The sequence below is a fragment of the Sturnus vulgaris genome, chromosome 3 (assembly GCF_052056855.1).
Source record: "Sturnus vulgaris isolate bStuVul1 chromosome 3, bStuVul1.hap1, whole genome shotgun sequence".
Classification (NCBI taxonomy): domain Eukaryota; kingdom Metazoa; phylum Chordata; class Aves; order Passeriformes; family Sturnidae; genus Sturnus; species Sturnus vulgaris.
In genome coordinates this window covers 58,704,363-58,723,285 of record NC_142245.1, presented here as the reverse complement: position 1 = coordinate 58,723,285, position 18,923 = coordinate 58,704,363, and the positions used below count along the sequence as shown (strand labels likewise).

Here is an 18,923-nt window from a genome sequence, read left to right as displayed (position 1 = left end):
GTCCCACTGCACAGATGTCATTTATGAAGAGCTAACAGTGGGACAGAGGTTACAAGTTCAGTGAGAGTAAGGTACAGTGACTGCTGCTTGAGAAAGGCATAATTTAACCCAGAGAGATTTTAACCATCCTCAAAGTGCTGTGAACAGTACAAAACATGCTGAAGTTTAAACACACATTTGCAGAAACTTTGAGTAGGAGAAAAGACTTTACATGACATCCCAGACAGCAGTTCCAGGGAACTGAGATGGGGAATTTGCCATTTCCAGAGCTACGTGACCCAGCAGCCATGTGCCTTAGGAGGGCAGGACATAGGACAAGAGGTCTGGAGAGAGGGGGGTACCAGGTCCCATTCAGCAGAGAGGAGCAGAGGGAGCTCAGCAGCCTGCACAGGTCTTGCTGGGGACCAGAAGCAAATGAGCTGTCAGCACAAGCTCTCATCTCCCCAGGCAAATCAAGATCATGCAATGAAGGGGACACTGTGTAAATGCTGTTTGATGTCGCTCTTGTTAACTCTGCTACTGGCATAGCAGTTAAGCACTCAACCATGTGCTACACTGTGGAAAACGTTATTTTTCATTACAAGCTTGCCTAAAGTTTAAAGAGGAACAAGGGAAAGCAGACACTTTCCAGGTGCTTGTACATCCCCCAACGGAAATGACTCCAACTACAGAGGTGCTGCAGGCAAAAGCTGCTGGTGCCTCAAGTAAGAATAAATGTGAGAGCCGGGATCAGAGTGTCCATAGTCAATCTAGCCAGGTACAAGGGCTGTGCAAAATCCTGCTGGTCTAAATGCCTCTTTGGTAAGAGGCAAGGAGATGCAGGACACCGCCCCTCTAAATCCCTAGGCATCCAGGGTGTGGAGGAAAGTTAAGGAACGTGTGTCCCGAGACTCAGAGAACAGACAGCAAAGCAGAAGATCTCAGCAGTTCTTGGTTTTCTTTGAATCTTGTGCAATTTAAGCCACTGTCTTGATCTTGGCAGTGCTTATTTTGGCATGTCAGCTTGTGAACATTCAACACAGACTGTAGGTTTTGCAGCCAACAGTGCAGCAGAATAAGCAGCGGTATAGCAAACATATAAGAAAATGAAAACATGATTTCAAAGGCTTGCTATTGGGTCATGCACAGCAAAGGATCCTTCAGACAACCTCACATTTCTTCAAGACACCCATCACTCCTCTACTGACCTGAAAATGTAAGCCATGCCACTTCTCAGGGGCTATGATGTTAGTGCAAACATAGCCAAAATGCAAGTTCTCAGCACACATGGAAGCAAAATACTTCGGCTTCTCATGGGCCAGAGGAAAGGGATCTCCCCAGCTTCAGTGTCGGCTGCACTCCTCTGGATTTCACTGCCTCACAACCCAGCTGCTCATCCCTCCCTCTCGTGCTGGGCAGGGGCACTAGCTGCAGAGATGAAGCCATCTTTCTCATCTTGGGGAATAATGAAAACATTCATAGTTCCAAGTGAATTAAATTTCATGTGCGTTTAAAGGAATAAAAACAATCGTGCAGTGCAGCACAACAGTGAAAATGTTGCTGCTTTAGGGAGCTGTAAAAGAGAAATGACACGTGGCAATTTCAGGGGTAGTAAAAGACAATAAGGAGTGGTGACACCTGCCTGAAGGATCAGTACAGAGTCTGCAGGGCTGGGAGAACCCTCTCAAGGCTGCACAAAAGTGTGGTACACCTGCAGCTTGGGGGAGAAATTAACAGCATGGAGCACATCAATGTCCACACCATTTCTTCTGGGGAAGTGACCACTTCTCCTGCTTAGTGCATTAGCAGTCTGTGGGAAACATGCCTATCATCCATGCTCCTTTCTCTTTCCCAGCAGAAAGCATAACAAAAGGTAAATGTTCCCATGATATGTGCATGCACCTAGCTATGGTTTGCTTGGGCAGGCAAAGTGGGGAGTAAAGGAATACTAATTTATGAAGACAGGTAACTCAGGTTAAACAAGATAAGCAGATCCTGACACTTCAAATCTAAGGAAAAAAATCTAAGGGAAAAAAAAGTGTTGATTTGGCTGAATTTTTTTTGCATATTTGGGATCCCACCCAAGCTACTAAACACAGGTTCACTCTAGAGGTCTTCGGTTAGGAAGAGGTTCCAGTCCTGATTATACTTGAGCTCCAACAGCATACATTTAAGAGATCTAATGCCTGGTGCCAGCACATCTCAATGACAACTTAGCCACACTCCTGAGCAGTGACAGATGGAGATGTGTTACATAACTCCCAGCTAGAGAAACCATGGGTCCTAGACATGCACCAGAAACTGAGCCTGGTAGAAATACTGCTATGCTTCCTTCATGTGAAGACAACAGCCCACCTGCAGACAGCTGCACACAAAGTGAAGCAGATATAAAGTCCAACCTAAGTTACTTGGAGAACGTAGAAGTCACATTTCAGTGTCCTGCGTAGGAAATATGACCACTGAATGTGCCTGAGCTATATTTTTGGGCAACTGAATGCTCACTAAACACACTGGATCATAGATGCAAGATCCCATTCCCCCTGCTGGTGTGTCTTTGTCTTGCTGCATCATCTACTCAGTTCCCCCTCTAATTTCTTTCTGTATAGATCAGCTTCTGAAAGCATCTTCTTAACCCCACGTCCAGCCAAAATCAGACCATGTGCCGTCTGAAGAGCTGGAATCACAGACTTGGACGGCACAGGAGCTTTCATACATCTGACACACCCAGAGGCTGGTACAGAGCTATACAGTTAAGACCATTACAGCACTGTCCTAAATAACTGAGAAGATACATTCCTTAGAGCTAAATGAAGTGGAAAATTCCCTTGGAGAACCTTCTGCTTTCTCTGTTTATGTCAGACAGTCTAGACAAGGAAGGAAAATGAGAGTTAGTGCTGCTGTCAGAAAGGCTCTTGCTCTGAGCATAGCCTCTTAATGTTTCACCCAAATTTCTCCCACTGGCTGCAGGTGGTTCTTGAATACTGTTTGTCTAAGCTAATAGGATGGGTGGGTGACTACTGTTTTCTGTAGTCAGTATCCATTCTTCCACACATGGGATCTGGCAGCAAGCAACAAATTGCTCCTGGCAATACACAAATAGGATCTGCCCCCTAAGTTGGCTCCAGCACAACACCCTTCTCTTACGCTTTCTTGGCCCGAGGACTGCCCAACAATCCTGGGCACTGGCCCCACACTGACTTGCTATTTTGATAAACAGAACACAGTCAATGACAGCACCAGCCCAATGCCAGACCCTTACTGGCGAAAAATCTTTCCCAGACAAAAACTGAAGGGCTCTTTCTTCATTGGAGCCTGTCTGCTGAGCCACGGCAGCCTCCCTGTCTCACAGGCTCCAAAGTGCAGAGTGAGTTTGGGATAGGTCCCCTAGACAGAGCATATGCAGCAAAGCTGGTCAGCAGGACCATTTCAAACACAGCTAGAGTGTGAGAAAGCAGGACCAAGTGCAGCAAAAATGCTCAGCAATGGCTTTTACCCCCTGAGAAGGAACTCCAGAACCCGCCAGCTCTCCTGCCTGAAACTGCACTTGCTTGTCCTGACACAGCCTGTGTTAGTAGCTTATAAACTATTCTCTAGACTGGAGAAGGACAGGGAACACACATGCAGCCCACATCCAGTCCTGTCCAAGCACTCTGGGGTTAACAGTGCAGTATTCCCACTCCAGCAGGTTTTGGTGTGCTCCAGAGTTCCGTAGCTGGGAAGCACGCAGAGCTCTGTGCAGCACTATGCCAACACATTTGGGTTTGTTCAGAAATTGGCCTAATTTTTACAGCACATTAATGTGGGACTGCAAACAAGAAAAGACTATATGGATCTTACATGCAAAAATTTTAGTGAGGTATCAGAATCTCCAAAAATCACTTTAGACATTACACAGGGAAGCAGGAGCCCACACGCACTCAACAGCTAACAATATTTCTCAGAGGCTATGACATTTCTCACAATGTTTCCCTCACTAGCAGAACACAAATTCCTCTGCTCCCTTCCCTCCTCCTCTCACTTGCCAGCAGGCAGACCCAGAGATCCAGTTCCCCCTCCATTTAGCTCTGCCACAAGGGAGCACTATTATAAAACCGCTTCCAGGAGTGCGATCCCAAGCTTAACTTGGATGAGCACAGCAACTTGCAGAGAAACTACAGTTCAGGTTAAGCAGATCATTCCTTTCTAGTTGTTTAGCTCTAAAACTCACCAGAAGCCACGGGTGACATGAAATCCCGGGCTCTGCCGCACAGCCAGAGCTGCAGGGAGGGCTGGGGAGGATGCTATCGTCCTTGGCTGGCTCCTCTGCGACTCGGGTGGGACAGCCACCACATCCGGAGCCTGGGGGCAAGTGTCTCTGTGCCGCTCTGGCTACTGTAACCCCAACAGATACAATCTGGCGCTGAAATGCCTCTGTATGTGTGTCTATACCCCCTCTTTAGCCGTGCTCTGGTGCAGATCTTGTGGCCACAAGCTGAGGAGATTCGGTTCAGCATTGCCTGCGGTACAAAAAGTGCCGCGAGGGCTGCAGTGTCGTACACTGCTTCCACAAGGGAAAGGACAGGGCAGACCTGCCACTGCCTCCCACAACGCCACCTCCAGAGCACCTTAAACCTGAGCCTGCGGGCCCGGGGAGCTCTGACAGCAGCGCCAGCCTCGCCAAGGGTGGTACAGGGTTCGATCCACAGGACTCCGACGGCAAGGATGAAAAGAGGGATCTCTCCCGACTTCCCGGGGAGATGCAGCGCTGAGCTGCTGGTCAGTGCCGCTAACCACGCCAGCGGGGCTCCTCAGCAGAGCCCAGATAGGACGATGGGACCAGCAGGCGGTTCCAGGGGGGAAAAGGCATCCACGGGCTGAAGGCAAGCGGGAGGCTGTCACCCTCCGGTGCCACCTGCTCACGCCTGGCCACGAGCGTCCTTGTCGGCTGCAGCCCTGCGCTCCGGAGCTGCCCGAAGCGCAGCAGAGCCGCAGCGGGCTAACTCCGAGAGCCGGGTGACCCTCGGTGCCGAGGCTTGCCCGGCTTTGCAGCTCCCCTCCCCGCTCAGGTGCCCCTCCGTTCCCACCGCGGGTGGCACCGCACACACAGGGGACAGCGGCAGGTGCCGGGACAGGGGTTCGGCCGGGCTGTGCCCGCGGTGCCACCACAGCGCTGTCCCGTGCCGGGCGGGGCAGAGAGCGGCGCCGCCGGGCATCCGTCCCCATCACCGCGTCGCCCCCGAGCCCCCCGCCCCGCGGCACCTCCGCGCCCCACGCCGGGCAGGACACGCGTGGGACGGCAGCCTCACGCCGCGCAGCTCCCCGTACCTGGCAGGGCGGCGGCCAGCAGGGCGGCCAGCAGCAGCAGCAGGGCGGCCCAGGGGCCGGCGGGCCCCGCCATGGGGCCGGGGCGCGGGGCGCGGGCGGCGGGAGCGGCGGGGCGCGGAGCTGCCGCCCGCCCGGCGATCGTCTCGGCGGGGCTGCCCCGCTGCTGCCTGCGCGCCCCGCCGTCTCCTCCTCCCGGGCTGCCGGGACACTGCAGCGGGGCGGCCCCGCGGAGGCGAGAGCCGGCCCTCCGCCCCCCGCGGCCCCGGCCCGCCCGGCGCCCCGGCCCGCCCGCCCCGGCCGCCCGTGCCCGCAGCATCCCCTGCCTTGGCGTGCGCGCACCTGGCTCCTTCGGGAAACATCTCCCCCAGGAGGCGACGAACTCCGAGCTTGCCCCTCGCCATCCAGGGGAATTTCAGCTGGCCCACGCGTGCTACACCCGCTCTCGTGCTGCCTTCCGTCTTCTCCCCTTGTGGCGCCGAGTTCTCCTAGCTGCGATGGGCATTCAGTCCTGCGTGGGCATAGGGTTCACTACACAAAACTTTCTACACCGGGTTGTCTTTCCTTCTTCACATCATCTTTTGTTCTTTCTGAACTTCCACCCCATATCTGGCTGGGTTTTTTGCTTCAGTAGCCTTGCACTGTTAGATCTACAAGGCACTTCACTTTCCGACTTCTCTGGCTCTTCTCACAACTCTCCAACCCATATTCCCCATCTACTTTTTGCTGCATTGCTGAAGGATATTTCAGTAACAATTAATAATGGATCCTCTGCTGTGGAAACTAAGCAAAAATAAAACCAAAACAAAACTAAATGGGGCATAAAACTTCTTGCCTGCTATGAAGGGAGAGGAAAGATACTGGGAAAAATAAATACCATATTTTGGGGGAAAACAAAGAAACAAACAGACCAAATAAACAAAAGCACAAATCAAAGGAAGGCAAGTAACAGAGAAAGTCTTTGCACGGGAATCTGGCTCCACACCCACTTCTGCCCAGACATTGGCTTTGGCTTGCTGCTGCCCAGCTCCATGGCTGAGCATATGGAGGACTGACACAGAGTGGCTCCAAAGTCTCAGGCTACATCTCTGCAGCTGGATGTACCTGCTTCTGGGACTCTGGCCCTACTCACCAGCCTGGCCCTCCTGGCCAAGCTGCTCAGGGTCCCACAGCCCACAGGAGCACACTGGTCATGTCCCCAGTGGTATCAGTGAATACACAGTATCCTTCATGCGCTGAGTGTTACATATGTGCATTCTCCTCATCTGCAGCATCCAAAATGAGGTGCATCATATTAGCTGATGAGCTGAATGTGTGTTCACAGCAGAACACTGTAGGCTACACACCCTGTGATGTTACCGTGGGATGGTGGTGGAGAGCTCTGTGGGACACAGGGAGCCAAATCTGGCAGCTGTTCATCCATACTGGATATGGGGCAGCCTCCTGCAGAACTACACCTGGGTTTTGTTTCATTGCAAGGTGACAACTGCACTCTGTAAGGAAGCCTGGGAGCAAGCTGAGACTGGAGCAGCCATGCATAAGGTAGGGATTGTAGTCCAGAACTGAAGCAGGAAGGGACACTGGAACAAGCAAAGGGAGTCCTGAGTTGTGGGCATCTCCCGAAGGCTGTCTTTCACCACTCTTGGAATATTTCCTCCTAGAAGCTGACTGCTACAGCCTGGAAGAGGCTTTTAAAAACAAAGCAGCATACCAAACAGAAGAAGTCTCTAGATGGCAGGATTTCAGGAAGCTTGAGTTAAGGCACATCTGTAATACCACCTTTTTAGTAGATTGCTGTCTGTTGCAGCCTCCTGGCTTTGCATCACACCAGGCATCATTATTCACTGTACTCCTCATTGCTCTGAACGATGCCCCTCCTGCTTGAGTATCACTGCTTCGTTGTCTCCTTTCGGCTTTGGTTCTCTCCTTCCTAAGTGGCATTCTCGAGGATGTGGTTCGCAGTGCAACGGCATTAGTCATATAGTGAGGAATGGAATGCCAAAGTGCACCTTTGAAAGGCCTTTTCTGGATTATGAATCAAGGACTGAACTTGAACACTGACTGGTTAAAGACATGCAATTTTCACAAGGGACACCAGCTGTTTCTGAGAGAAAGTACACTTCACTAGCAAGGCATGACAGCTAGAGGAAAAAACCAAAAACAACCACACTGAGAGATCTGGATATTTGGGTCAAAAGTTTTAGCAAGTAAGCCTGGGTAAAGTGTATCTATTAGAGTCAGAGGTCTCAGCATCACAGAAATCCAAATCCTGCTTGTTACCACAGCAAGAGCTGTTCTGTGTAAGGAAGGTATCATTGTACATGGTGGCGTTTGGGAATTGCAGTGGGTGTAGTAGTTAGTGGAGCAATGTGACTGTGCCAGTATTCCTTGACAAGGATGTCTGAGCTTGCCCTAAGAGAAAATGGTACCTGGCAAGTCAGGAGGAATAGCCTTAGCCTGCCCCTCCAGCACCCACACAGCCCCCCTCACCCCACAGCTGGTCACGGGTGGCCATGGCTTCCCATGGAAGCTGACATTACTCAGCAGGCTCAAGCCCACTTGCTGCTTTTTAAATCATAGCTTTGAAAAGGGAAAAACCATGGCACTTACTAACGAGGTAAAATTGTATATAGGTGTATTGGAAAGGGTGAATCTTTGCAGAGTACACAAATCTGAAAGGGGATTTATTTTCCTCAGTTGTTTCTTCATTGCTTACTCTATGCAAGTGCATCCAGGAGATACAGAGCGTTGAACATGCAGGGGTGAAGCCATCTGTCTGGATGAAACTACCCACCATGCTCTTGTATGGGCTGTGCAATCTTGGAGGCTTTTCATTTAAAAGTAAAAATTCCATTGAGAATGTGGATTACTCAGGAAACAACCAAGATGCTATACTGCAATGAGTATGGATTTGTTCCTATGACAATGTGAAATTTGTTTCTTTGCAGGAAAGAAATTTTCTGTAATTAGACCAGCTGATATTAGTGTAACATTTAAGATTAAACCAAGACAAGGGATATTTGGGATTGCTGATTCTTTCTCTCTTGTTTATGCAAATGCTTCTCTTGAAGCCATATGAGGCCAGACAAATAATCACTGTATGATGGAAAATCTTGAGCAGAGAAGATGCAAGGCACTAGCAGTTTGTTTTCAGGATTTCTAGAAAACTCCTTGAAACAGGTCTTCAGCTGGCACAGTCTAGCAGAGCTTCTTGCCTCACCTCCTTTCATTCTCTGTGGAGCTCATTTATTTACACCAGCTAATGGAACAGTTTTTGCATTTGGCAAACAAACTTACTGATTCTTGATTTCTAGAATGTTTGCCATTGATGCAAAGGAAAAATAGCTGCGGGCTGTGAGATAGAAATGGCACTCCCAAAGAGTTTGTAGGGACAGGTTTACAAATGGAAGACACAGACAGACAGAGATATATAAAGAAAGAATTTTAGTGAGCCAAATTGTCCGGATACTTATAAGCAATTTCAAGGGCTCTGTAAAGAGAGTTTCTGTCCTCTGTAATTCTCTGCAGCACTGGCTGCAGCTCACTTGGATACAAGCAAGCAGATTAAGCCCCAGCATCAGCCCAAGTATGGCAGCATGGGCAACAATATAGGCATGGTTCAGCACCCAACAGCTAAAGCCACATATGCTGTGGAGTGTCTTCTACACAATCTGCAATCACAGCTTCAGATCCAAGTAAAAACATACCAACCTTTTACTAAATTCCTGTGACATTTGCTTTATTTATTATAAAATATTTATTATATGCACAAGAAAGGAGGAATGCCACATTAAATACTGCCAAGAAAGTTTCTGACCACTTACTCTAATGGCAACCACCATTCCACACAATTTTGTTTAAACAATCTAAGACCCCTGTCTTGTAAATATTTTGCATGTTTAACACTAAACCTGTACAAAATGCAAAGGATATTTAAATGCATAAGCCTAAGTGTCTATTTTACTCCAAAATTAACAGAAACAGTTTTAATCATGTAATTCTTTTGAGTTGAAGTGTACAATTCTGTTGAAGGCTAAGTGTACAATTCTGTTCTCACTAACAGAGAGAAAAGAGGCTGAAAGAGAGCCAGGAAATATCTTCCAGCAATGCAAAACTATGTGCACCTGGTAACCACTCCTTTTCCGTTCAGGTTGCCCTATTTCAGTGTGAGCTATAGGTTGGTAGAAGCACAAATACCTGCATCATATAAAATAAGTGCTCATTTTTAAAAAATAAGACAGCATAGAAGATATATTTGTTATGGGCAAATCATAAGTAGCCAATAGCTTATTTGCTGAATGTTGCCTTTCTTCTGGTTTATTTGCCTGGTAATAGCTTCTTTAATGTATTTGTTAATTATTTACATTTATATGGGGAGGGTTTTGGTAACCCTCCAACTTAAACCGAAAGAAAGATTTCTGTTTTTTTAACAACAAAATGGTTCAGGCACGTGTTCTTGAAGATATGTGGTGTATTTACCCAATCCAGCTTCTAGATAGGGATTAAAAAAAAAAGAAAAAAAAACTGCCAGAAGAAAATGAAAAGCTGCTTAAGTTAAATGAAATTGCCAGATGAGTGTCAGTTCAATCAGAATTTTTGTATGCCCATCTGGTAGACTCATTTAAACAAAAACTAAAGAAGAGGAGATTATGTCACTAAAGAATGCTGCAAACAAACAAGGAGTAACTAAAGTTTTTAGGCAGCTGTAGAGCAGGCATGCCTTGTTTCTCGTGTTATGTCTGAAAATATGTATTTTCCATGCCATTCTTCTATAGCAATGTCAGTGTTTTGGATTTGGTTGAGCTCAGTGATCTTAAGGGTCTTTTCTAAACTAAGCAATTCTCTGATTCTATGACTTTCATGGACAAAGTGCCCAGCACTACTTTTGAGCTCCATTTTAGTAGCTCCTCCTGGATGCCAGGTGCCCACCAGAGCCACTTTATCATTCCCCTCCTCAGCTGGACAGGGGAGAGAAAATACAGCAAAAGACACATGGGTTGAGAGTAGGGAGAGATCATTCAACAATTACAGTCACAGGCAAACAGGCTTGACTTGGGAAAATTAATTTATTTATTACAAATCAAATCAGAGTAGGGTAATGATAAATAAAACCAAAACACCTTCCTCCTACTCCTCTCTTCTTCACCAGCTTACTTGACTCAGATTTTCTCTACTTCCTCCCCCACTGCAGCACAGGGACAGGGGGAATGAGGTTGTGGTCAGTTCAGCACATTATCACTGCAGCTCCTTCCTCTTTAAGAGAAGGACTCCTCACACTCCTCCTCTGCTCCAGTGTGGGGTCTCTCCCTCGGGAGACAGTCTTCCATTAACTTCTCCAATGTGAGTTCTTCCCACAGCCTGCATGAATGGCTCCAGCGTGGGTCCCCTCCACAGGATACAGTCCTTGAGGAACAGACTGCTCCAGTGTTCTGGGGCTGGGTCACAAGTCCTGCCAGCAAACCTGCTCCAGTGTGAGCTTCTCGCTCTCCCCATGGGCCCACAGTTTCTTCCAGGAGCCTGCTCCAGTGCACACTTCCCAAGGGGTCACAGCCTCCTTCAGAGCATTCTGCTCTGGCATGGGATCCTTCATGGTCTGCTCCACCACGGACTTGTATCGACTGCAGTGGGACAGCAGCCTCACCATGGTCTTCTCCATGGGCTTCAGAGGAATCTCTGCTTCAGTACTGGGCACCTTCTCCTTCTGGTATTTGGTACCTGCTCCTTTGGTACCTGCTCCTTCACTCACCTGGGTGCCTGCAGATCTATTTCTCTCATATATTCTCATTTCTCTGGCTGAAGCTGCTGTTGTGCAATTTTTTCCCCTTCTTAAACATGTCATCCCAGAGGTGCTGCTACTGTCACTCATGGGTTCAACCTTGACCACTGGCAGATCTGTTCTCGAGCTGACAGGCATTGCTTTATCAGACATGGGGAAGCTTCTAGCAGCTTCTCATAGAAGCCACGCCTGTAATTCTCCCACTCCTTGACATGTACCACAATAGAAGGTGGCAGCAATGCTGCTTCTCTCCATTAAACTGCTTCAGCTTCTGGAGCAAATTAATATTTTCCTTTGAGTGTTTATACATATGGCGATATCTGTGTTATTCTACCAAGCTGTTTTGTCAGAACAGTGAATGTAATAATGCCATGTCATGATCCCCTATTCTTCATCTCTTGGTGAGACTGAGTTGATATAACTCAGCCATTGCTGCCTTGCCAAACACCTTTCAACACTGACTAGTCAGCATTAAAATAGCAGAATATAAGTGCTACTTACGAAGGTCTTCACAAAATTTGTATTCAAAGCCTCAAGAAGAAGTTCCCTGTGTTCCTGCCTAGTGTCACAAAACCCGGGTCCAGCTTTGGAAATGACAACCTAATGAGAAGCAAGGTGGATAAATGAAGAAATCCCTGAAGCATTTCAAATCTGGGTGCTGTTGACTGCCTGAAGCACACAGTCCCCGGTGGTACAGGATCTCTGCCAGTCTGATGCCTGGACAGCAATGTTCACACCCTGGGAACTGTCAGGAGACAGACTGATTGACACAGGCTTTGATGATGGGTGCCATCAGAGATGCAACACTGTCTGTCCAGGTTCAAGGCCATTTCAGCTGCTAAAGCTCAGTTGGCACAATGAAGTGTCGAGTCCTGAAAGCTTCATCATGGCAAGCAGCAGTCTAATAAAAGGTGTGTCAGCTTGGCAACTCTTACCATGAGTTCTTCCAAATTAAACACGATTGTAGCTGCTTCTAAAACAGGAAAAAATGCCTCATCCCTCTGTACTGAGCCCTCCACAATGGAAGAGCACTGAACTAGAACAGCACATGGAGTGATTCCAAGCTTCCATTACTGCATGGTACTTGTACCCACCCCCCCCATTGCAGATGGTGGTAACTTTGAGACACAGGAAAAAAAACCTTCCAGTAGAAACTTGGTGAGTTTGAGGCTCTACACAAACCCCTGACCTTTGCCATTTTGCCAAAATAAACAGATTTTCATGACAACACTGGGAGATAGAGGTGATCTGAGTTGCATGGACAGTCCCTGCAGCACAGCCTGTCTACATGATGGAGAGTTTAGGACTTCTAGACCATCATTTTCACCCCCCTCTCCTTAACTCCTACAGCAGCCAGCTACTCTGACAGAAACTAGGAGCATTAAGGACATAGTCCAGGAGAGGCTACCCTTACTACTCCTCTTTGTCTGATGATACCATGGCCAGCAGCTCAGAGCAGTGATTGCAGGGACATTAATGTGCTGCTGGCCCAGGGAGGGTGCCTGGGACGGGGATGGAGACAGAGATAGGGAGCTCTGGTCCTGTGAGGAAAGAGCTCTCACTAAGCACAGCAGTCACAGGATTGTGAGAGGATGTCCTTTGTGAATTTGAGAGCCTCAGAAGATTAATCTCCCAACTAATGAATGTCTGCTGGGCCCATACAAACTCCACTGATTTACAAAGTTGTCCAAGCTTTTTTGCCCTGACAATCCCCTTGCCCCACCAGTACGAGCAAGCGACAGCCCATTCCTGATAGGCACCTCCATGAAACTCATGTTCCCGGAAATTTAAAGTGAGAAGACAACTCTAATTTTGCAGCAGTAGAGGAAATTTGTTCTCGGAGATATTTCTGTTAAAAGAGAAGGCTATTGTTATGGCTCTATTTGGAAAGAAAAGAACTAAAAAGGATTGATCAACAGCTTAGGCTTACTGTTTCCTTAATGACTGCAATTGCTTTGCTCTCACAGTGTTTTTTTAGGGATATTGTTTACTCCAATAAACTTCAGCCCTACTCAGGATACTTGGAATTCAAATAAACTGCATTGCACTGCATTTTCTGGCAGGCACCCAGTGCAATGAATTTCAAACTAGTGTTTGATTTTGACAGCTACAAGGCAGAGAGGCATCTCACTAGTCAAGACTAATTCTTCCAGTTGCTACACAGTGTGACCCTATGAATTTACTGTCAGTCACATTGCTGAGGTCACATTATCCCTCAGTAACAGTACTCTGAAAACATGGTAAAGTGCAGATGGTGATCTGCAGAGTTAGGTGACTTTGCATCTGTGGTATTTAAGACCTGAAATTAACTGTGGGTGTATCTACTGATATTTGGAACAAAAATAAAGGATTTTTAACCTTTAGGATGACTCGCATAGACTTAAAATATTTGGAGTTATTTGTGGTTGCAGATTTTAAACAGATAATTGAAAAGGTGTGGGACAGACATAATGACTTCTCATTAATTAAATAGAAAAGAAGAATAAATGCACTTTCTGAGGTCAAAAATCATCCCCAAAATATTATTCACCACCCCTCCTCCCCCCCGCCCCCCAACATTATATATATTTGCAAATCAGGGTTTCTCAAAGAGCTTTACAAAATGCTGCTTGGTGAGCATAAAGATAAAGTATCACTCAGATCTATTAAATACTCTGGCCCATGCACAGAGCAGGTTATTTAAGGCTATCTTGAAAGGGCAATCCTGGCCAAGGCATCCTCCCTCCTGCTCATTTTGCATACAGGAATTAGCCAAAACTCACAGGTTCCTCACATGCTCCAAGCAAGTCTCCAGCAGCACTGAGATGTTTGTGCTTCCTCCTTTGCAGAAAGGGCCCTCCTGCCGAGCAGCTCCATTGCCTAAATCTTCATGTCAGCCTGCTGACTGGAAACAATGCTGCCATTGCACAAGAAGATCCTCAAAACATTGAAGGGTTGTGCCTAATTTCTTCATGAATGGTCTTCCTGTCACCAGGGCCATGAGGAAGGCCAGATCCATGTGCAGCTGTGGCTGCCACCCTACAAGACCCGGCTGCTCCTGCTCCTGAGCTCAGCAGCAGGAGTGTTGATATTTGGCTCTTAGGACTCATTGCCTGAAGGTTTCCCTGAGAAGGATGCCCCCAGAGTGGCCCAGTGTTGCCTGGTTGAACTCACGGGGGCAGCTCAGAGGGCAGAACTGTCCCTGGGCACACCTGGGGCTGCCCGATGGGGCTGGAAGACACTACCAACACAGGCCAGCTGTGCCCGTGTCCCAGGCAAGGAGGATGCCCTGCTGAACATGACACTATCATGCTGTGAGGAGCACGGCTCTCTTGCTCTTGCCTCAGAATAAAGTTTTTTTCAATGCATGGTGGCTCTGCATACTTGAAGCACCAGTTTGGAAACAAAACACAGGGCAAAGCTCTTCTGGGGTATTTATGTCATCCAGAGCGTTCTACCATTGAGCTTTGCATCGATGAATTTCTCTCTCTACTTCAGGGACAAGGTACTTTTATTTGAGACACGTGGCATGGGACTGTGGATTATGGACTGCTGGGATTCAGGTACCACAAAGGGAGAGGGAACTCAGCCTGTCACAGGAAGAACTAGTAGTGGTTTGAGTACACTGCGACTGCCAGAGTCACCTCTGAGTCACAGGCACCGGCATTTTCCTCCCCTTCTGTCCAGAACTGTAAGAGCCCTGGAGTCCAAGTAACATTTTTAAAGGGTCTCTTCCACCTGCACCTGCCTCCCTGTCTTCTCCAGCACTATTGTTTTGCCTTCCCTCAGTTTTCCTTTGCCCAATCATATTTCCTCCCTTTTTGTTAACTTTTCACTCCTTATCTTCAAATAGCATCTCACCATTTTTTCATTCTTGTGGTTGCTTTACTCCTTCCTTTTCTTTCCCACATCTTTCTTAGCAATTAATTATTCCAGGGATAAAAAAAGTGGAAAAAAGTTGCTGTGCTTTTCTTCTCAATATCAATAATTCCAGCACCTCCCTGCTCTTTCTTACCCTCTTCCCCTCATCACCACTTCATCCAACTTCCCTCTATGTCCCATCCTGACACTGCTGTGCCATGATAACTCTTGGATGACCTCTCTTGGAGGTCATGACTTGGAGGTCATCACCTTTCCCTCACATCATTACCTTTTAACCACAGCTTCACTAATTCTCACCTCCACACTGGTGCCCATCTGATTACCTGGCATCTTTCTTTCATTGATTTGCCCTGCAGCTACGGTCTATATTTCATACAGAAATTAATCCACCAGAATGGATCTCACCTTTGCCCTGGACTACTCCCTCACTGGTCTGTTTGGCTGCGATGTTGATATCTGCTTTAGCACTGCCCTCTGTGTTTCACTGGTCAATACCAGATTCCTCTAAGTCCCCTCTACCCTTTTCCTGGATATTATCTTTGACTTACACTGTCCTCTGGATATGACTGTTTCTATGCCTCAGCTTTCTTACCTTCCTCAGCCTCTCTAAAATCTGTCATTTCTTCTCATCCTTTCACAGCCCTTCTCCTTTCCAGTTTTGTCCTCTTTTACACCCACTCCCTTCAGAACAAATACTACCAACCATTTTCTTAACTCTCTATTTTTATCCTCTTGCTTCCTAGCACCCACTGGCTATACCTCATCAACGGCTTCTATTTTTACCTTTCAGACCTTCCCTAGGTTATCATTCTCAGCCTCTGTCATCTTTCAGCCTTTGGTGTTGCCTTGCTTTCTCCTGTGTAGATTTTCTGCAAGTGACAAATTGCTCTCAAGGGCTGATGTCTGCTCAACCTCATCTCTTTAACAAGGTACTCAATTTTCTCATTTCTGACACTAAGAAGAATGATTCTTCTTCCTTCTGTCCTTCCTTCTCCCAGCCTCAGCTTGGAAAAGAGAACAGTACCATGACCTGTCTACCATAGAAAACTAAAAAAAAAAAAATACCAGTGGAACTCATGAAAATTGTGAAGTGAAACTGGTTTAATGGCATCAACCAGGTCATCTTCACTTTGAACAAGAACACCTGTGCAGACAGATAGAGATGAAATTTAACTAATTCCCTTTGCACTTATACTTCCAGGTAATCTAATTTCCACAGGCCTTTGAAAAACCCTCACCACATCATGGTCATTATTCAGCAGTCTCTGGTGCCTTTCCCTTGTATGCAAGAGCTTATGTATGTATTCTTCTGCCTGTACTTCTGGGCAGGGTTAATCTCTTTTCTCCTGCTGTATGAAATCCAGAAGAACCAGACCTCTACCCCTGTTGGACTCTGGCAGCATCAGAATGAACAAGGTCTATGACAGGTGTGGCAGAACCCCATCCAAACCACACTGAAAGGGGAACAGCCATCAATTTTCTGGGAGATGAGGCCATCTGGAGCAAATCTGCTACTGCAAGTCAGATGCAGAATTCAGTATTTCCTCATACTTGGAATACTTGGCACAGTGATTATGAAAATAAATGACAATCAACTCTTTTTCCAAAGAAGTGGGTACAAAGATAATTTTGATGCAAATTCTTTTCAGAAACCAATTTTCCCCATGAGAATGCTGGCATTTAAATGCATTTTAAGAGCTAAGAAAACACTTAATTTATTCTTTGTTTCCAGACAGGAACGTTGTGTTTCAGATTTGTCTCAAAAACTTCCTGAGCAAGTGGGATTGCCTTGTTAACCTCACTCTTAGTTGTGGTTAGCTTCTGCTAGGTGCCAATAGTGCTTTGAGCCCATTGATTGTTTTTCAGGATAGGAAAGAGATTAATGTTTTGAAAATACATCAGAACTTACCTTCACTGTTCAAAAAGGACACATAATTGAAACAAAGATAAGGCTCTTATTTTAAAATAAAACAGGCAGAAAATTATTTTTAATTTCTTTTTCATGAAGACACCAAACCACTCATTCTGGTTCAGGAAATGAAAGGTTTTGCTACCCCTCTTGGGTTTTGTTATCTTGAGCTATCTTGATTTTGTACCATTCATTGAAATGGTGTAAAACTGAAGGAACTGAATCTTCACTGATCAGTGTTGTCACCATCTAGATGGCTAACCAAGGGAATTTGTTATAGTCAACATTGAAGTGATTTCCAATGGGTCCATTACAACTTCTCAGTTGAGGTGGTGGGAATTTAGCCTTAGGACAAACAGGGCCAGGGAAAACTGCCCACTAGAATTGTTCCAAGTCTCTGAAAGGGCAATTGAACATAAAGGCATCATCTCTAGCTCAATGAATCTGTCAACTGGAAATCATTGCTGATCAGAGAAGTACTGTAGGGAGCAATTGCTATACATTTGCTCTATTCTTATCTTCTTTGCAAGGTGTCAGCCTTTGGCCATTCCCAAAGACAGGACACTGACAAAGACAGGATCTAGCTGAAACTTTGGTTTCACCCAAAAAGACATTTCTGGTGCTGTAACGTGAGTTGCCACTACAGAGAGTGAATCATGGTTTTAAAAAGTTAGAATTTTTGCTAAGAGCAGAAGTAGTTTCCATGACCAAGATGTAAGTTAGGTAGGTAAATGGTAGGTTAATAATTACTAGATGCTTAGGCTAGAGCTAATTGGTATAATTATCTGCTATTATAAATTTACGTACAGAAGAACGTAAAATAAGTAAACTGTTAACCATGAAGCACGGAGCCTTGGATCGTGCCAGAGGGTCACTGAGACCTGATGAAGACTCTCCTGACTTCATCCTTTGAGACCACTGACCCATTTTGAGACCACCGACCCAAATTCAAGAGAAGAGCTGCGCACGCGTGAAGAACTAATGGGTTCATTTTAATATTGGATGGGGATGGGAGGTGCTGGGGTTATGCATGTGTATTGTATGTAACATCTTGGGGAATAAATAGATGGCAAAGAACCTTGTTCGGGGCGGTCACGCCTTTCGGAGGTGACTCCCATGCTGCCCGCCCGTGAATAAACATACCACTTTCTAACTTTAATTAGTTAGAGGGTCTTTGTCCGTGATTATACCTTTTATTTTAACGATTCAAGAGCAGCAACTCTGGTCAAAGTTTCAGGAGAAAGCTCACATAAAGGGAAGGGGTAAAAATCTCATCCCATCCACATCATCCATGAAAAGGATCTACATGGACTTCCACCAAAGATAACTGGACCCAAACTTTATGTTTCTGACCCATAAAAGAGCATGAACAAGGGCTGCTCTGGTCAAACACTCCCTGCATCATGCAGAGAGGACAGCTATCCTTCCTCCCAAACTAGAGCTGAGGAAAGCTAAGGGAGATGCTATGTTTTTAGTCAAGTACTGTTCAGAATGAAGTCTTAATCCTGAGTACATCCATAAAGCAGCTAGACAAATCTATCCAGCTTCTAGTTATCTACTAAACATGACCCAGCATGATCCAGGCTGCACTTAAGCAACTTGTGTAAATAAGCAGAAAGCCATGAGAATGCTTCTTTCCTTGCAGCCCATTGGTGTGCAGCATCCTAGTAACACATGTCACTGCAGACACACTTACATACCCCTGCTGCTCTGTCACAGTCTCACAGAGAATTGATTCAGGTTCAACATCTGAGACACTCGTCCCTGAGGCACTGTGGGTTCGTGTCCCTGCAAGTCCAAAAGGCTTCCTGCTACAGCAGGGCAATGATTGCAGCTGACAAGTTAACTCCACGTCAAGGCACCAGTGGTTTGGGTGCCAGAGAGACTCTTACCTGAGAGCTCGCACAAGCCTAAGATTGCCAAGAGGTGCATGGAGCCCAGCATTGCAAGCCCCCACACAGGAATCAAGCTGACCAGCTTCTGGCCCGTGGGGACACAAGTCAAGGCCAGGTTGGACCGGGCTTTGAGCAGGCTGGTCTGGTGGAAGGTGGAACTGGCCGATCTTTAAGGACCCTTCCAATCCAAACAGTATCATAA

At 46.7% G+C, this 18,923-nt stretch overlaps 1 protein-coding gene across 1 annotated transcript in view; it reads right to left on the bottom strand.

The window, feature by feature from the left end:
* The window catches only part of FNDC1 (fibronectin type III domain containing 1), a 60,819-nt gene extending 55,433 nt beyond the window's left edge, over positions 1–5,386 (bottom strand). Inside the window, exon 1 of the mRNA XM_014874274.2 lies at positions 5,284–5,386. Within this exon, the coding sequence (XP_014729760.2) occupies positions 5,284–5,356 (73 nt within the window). The 5' untranslated portion in view covers positions 5,357–5,386. The remainder of the gene's footprint in view (positions 1–5,283) is intronic.
* Positions 5,387–18,923: the final 13,537 nt, after the last annotated feature.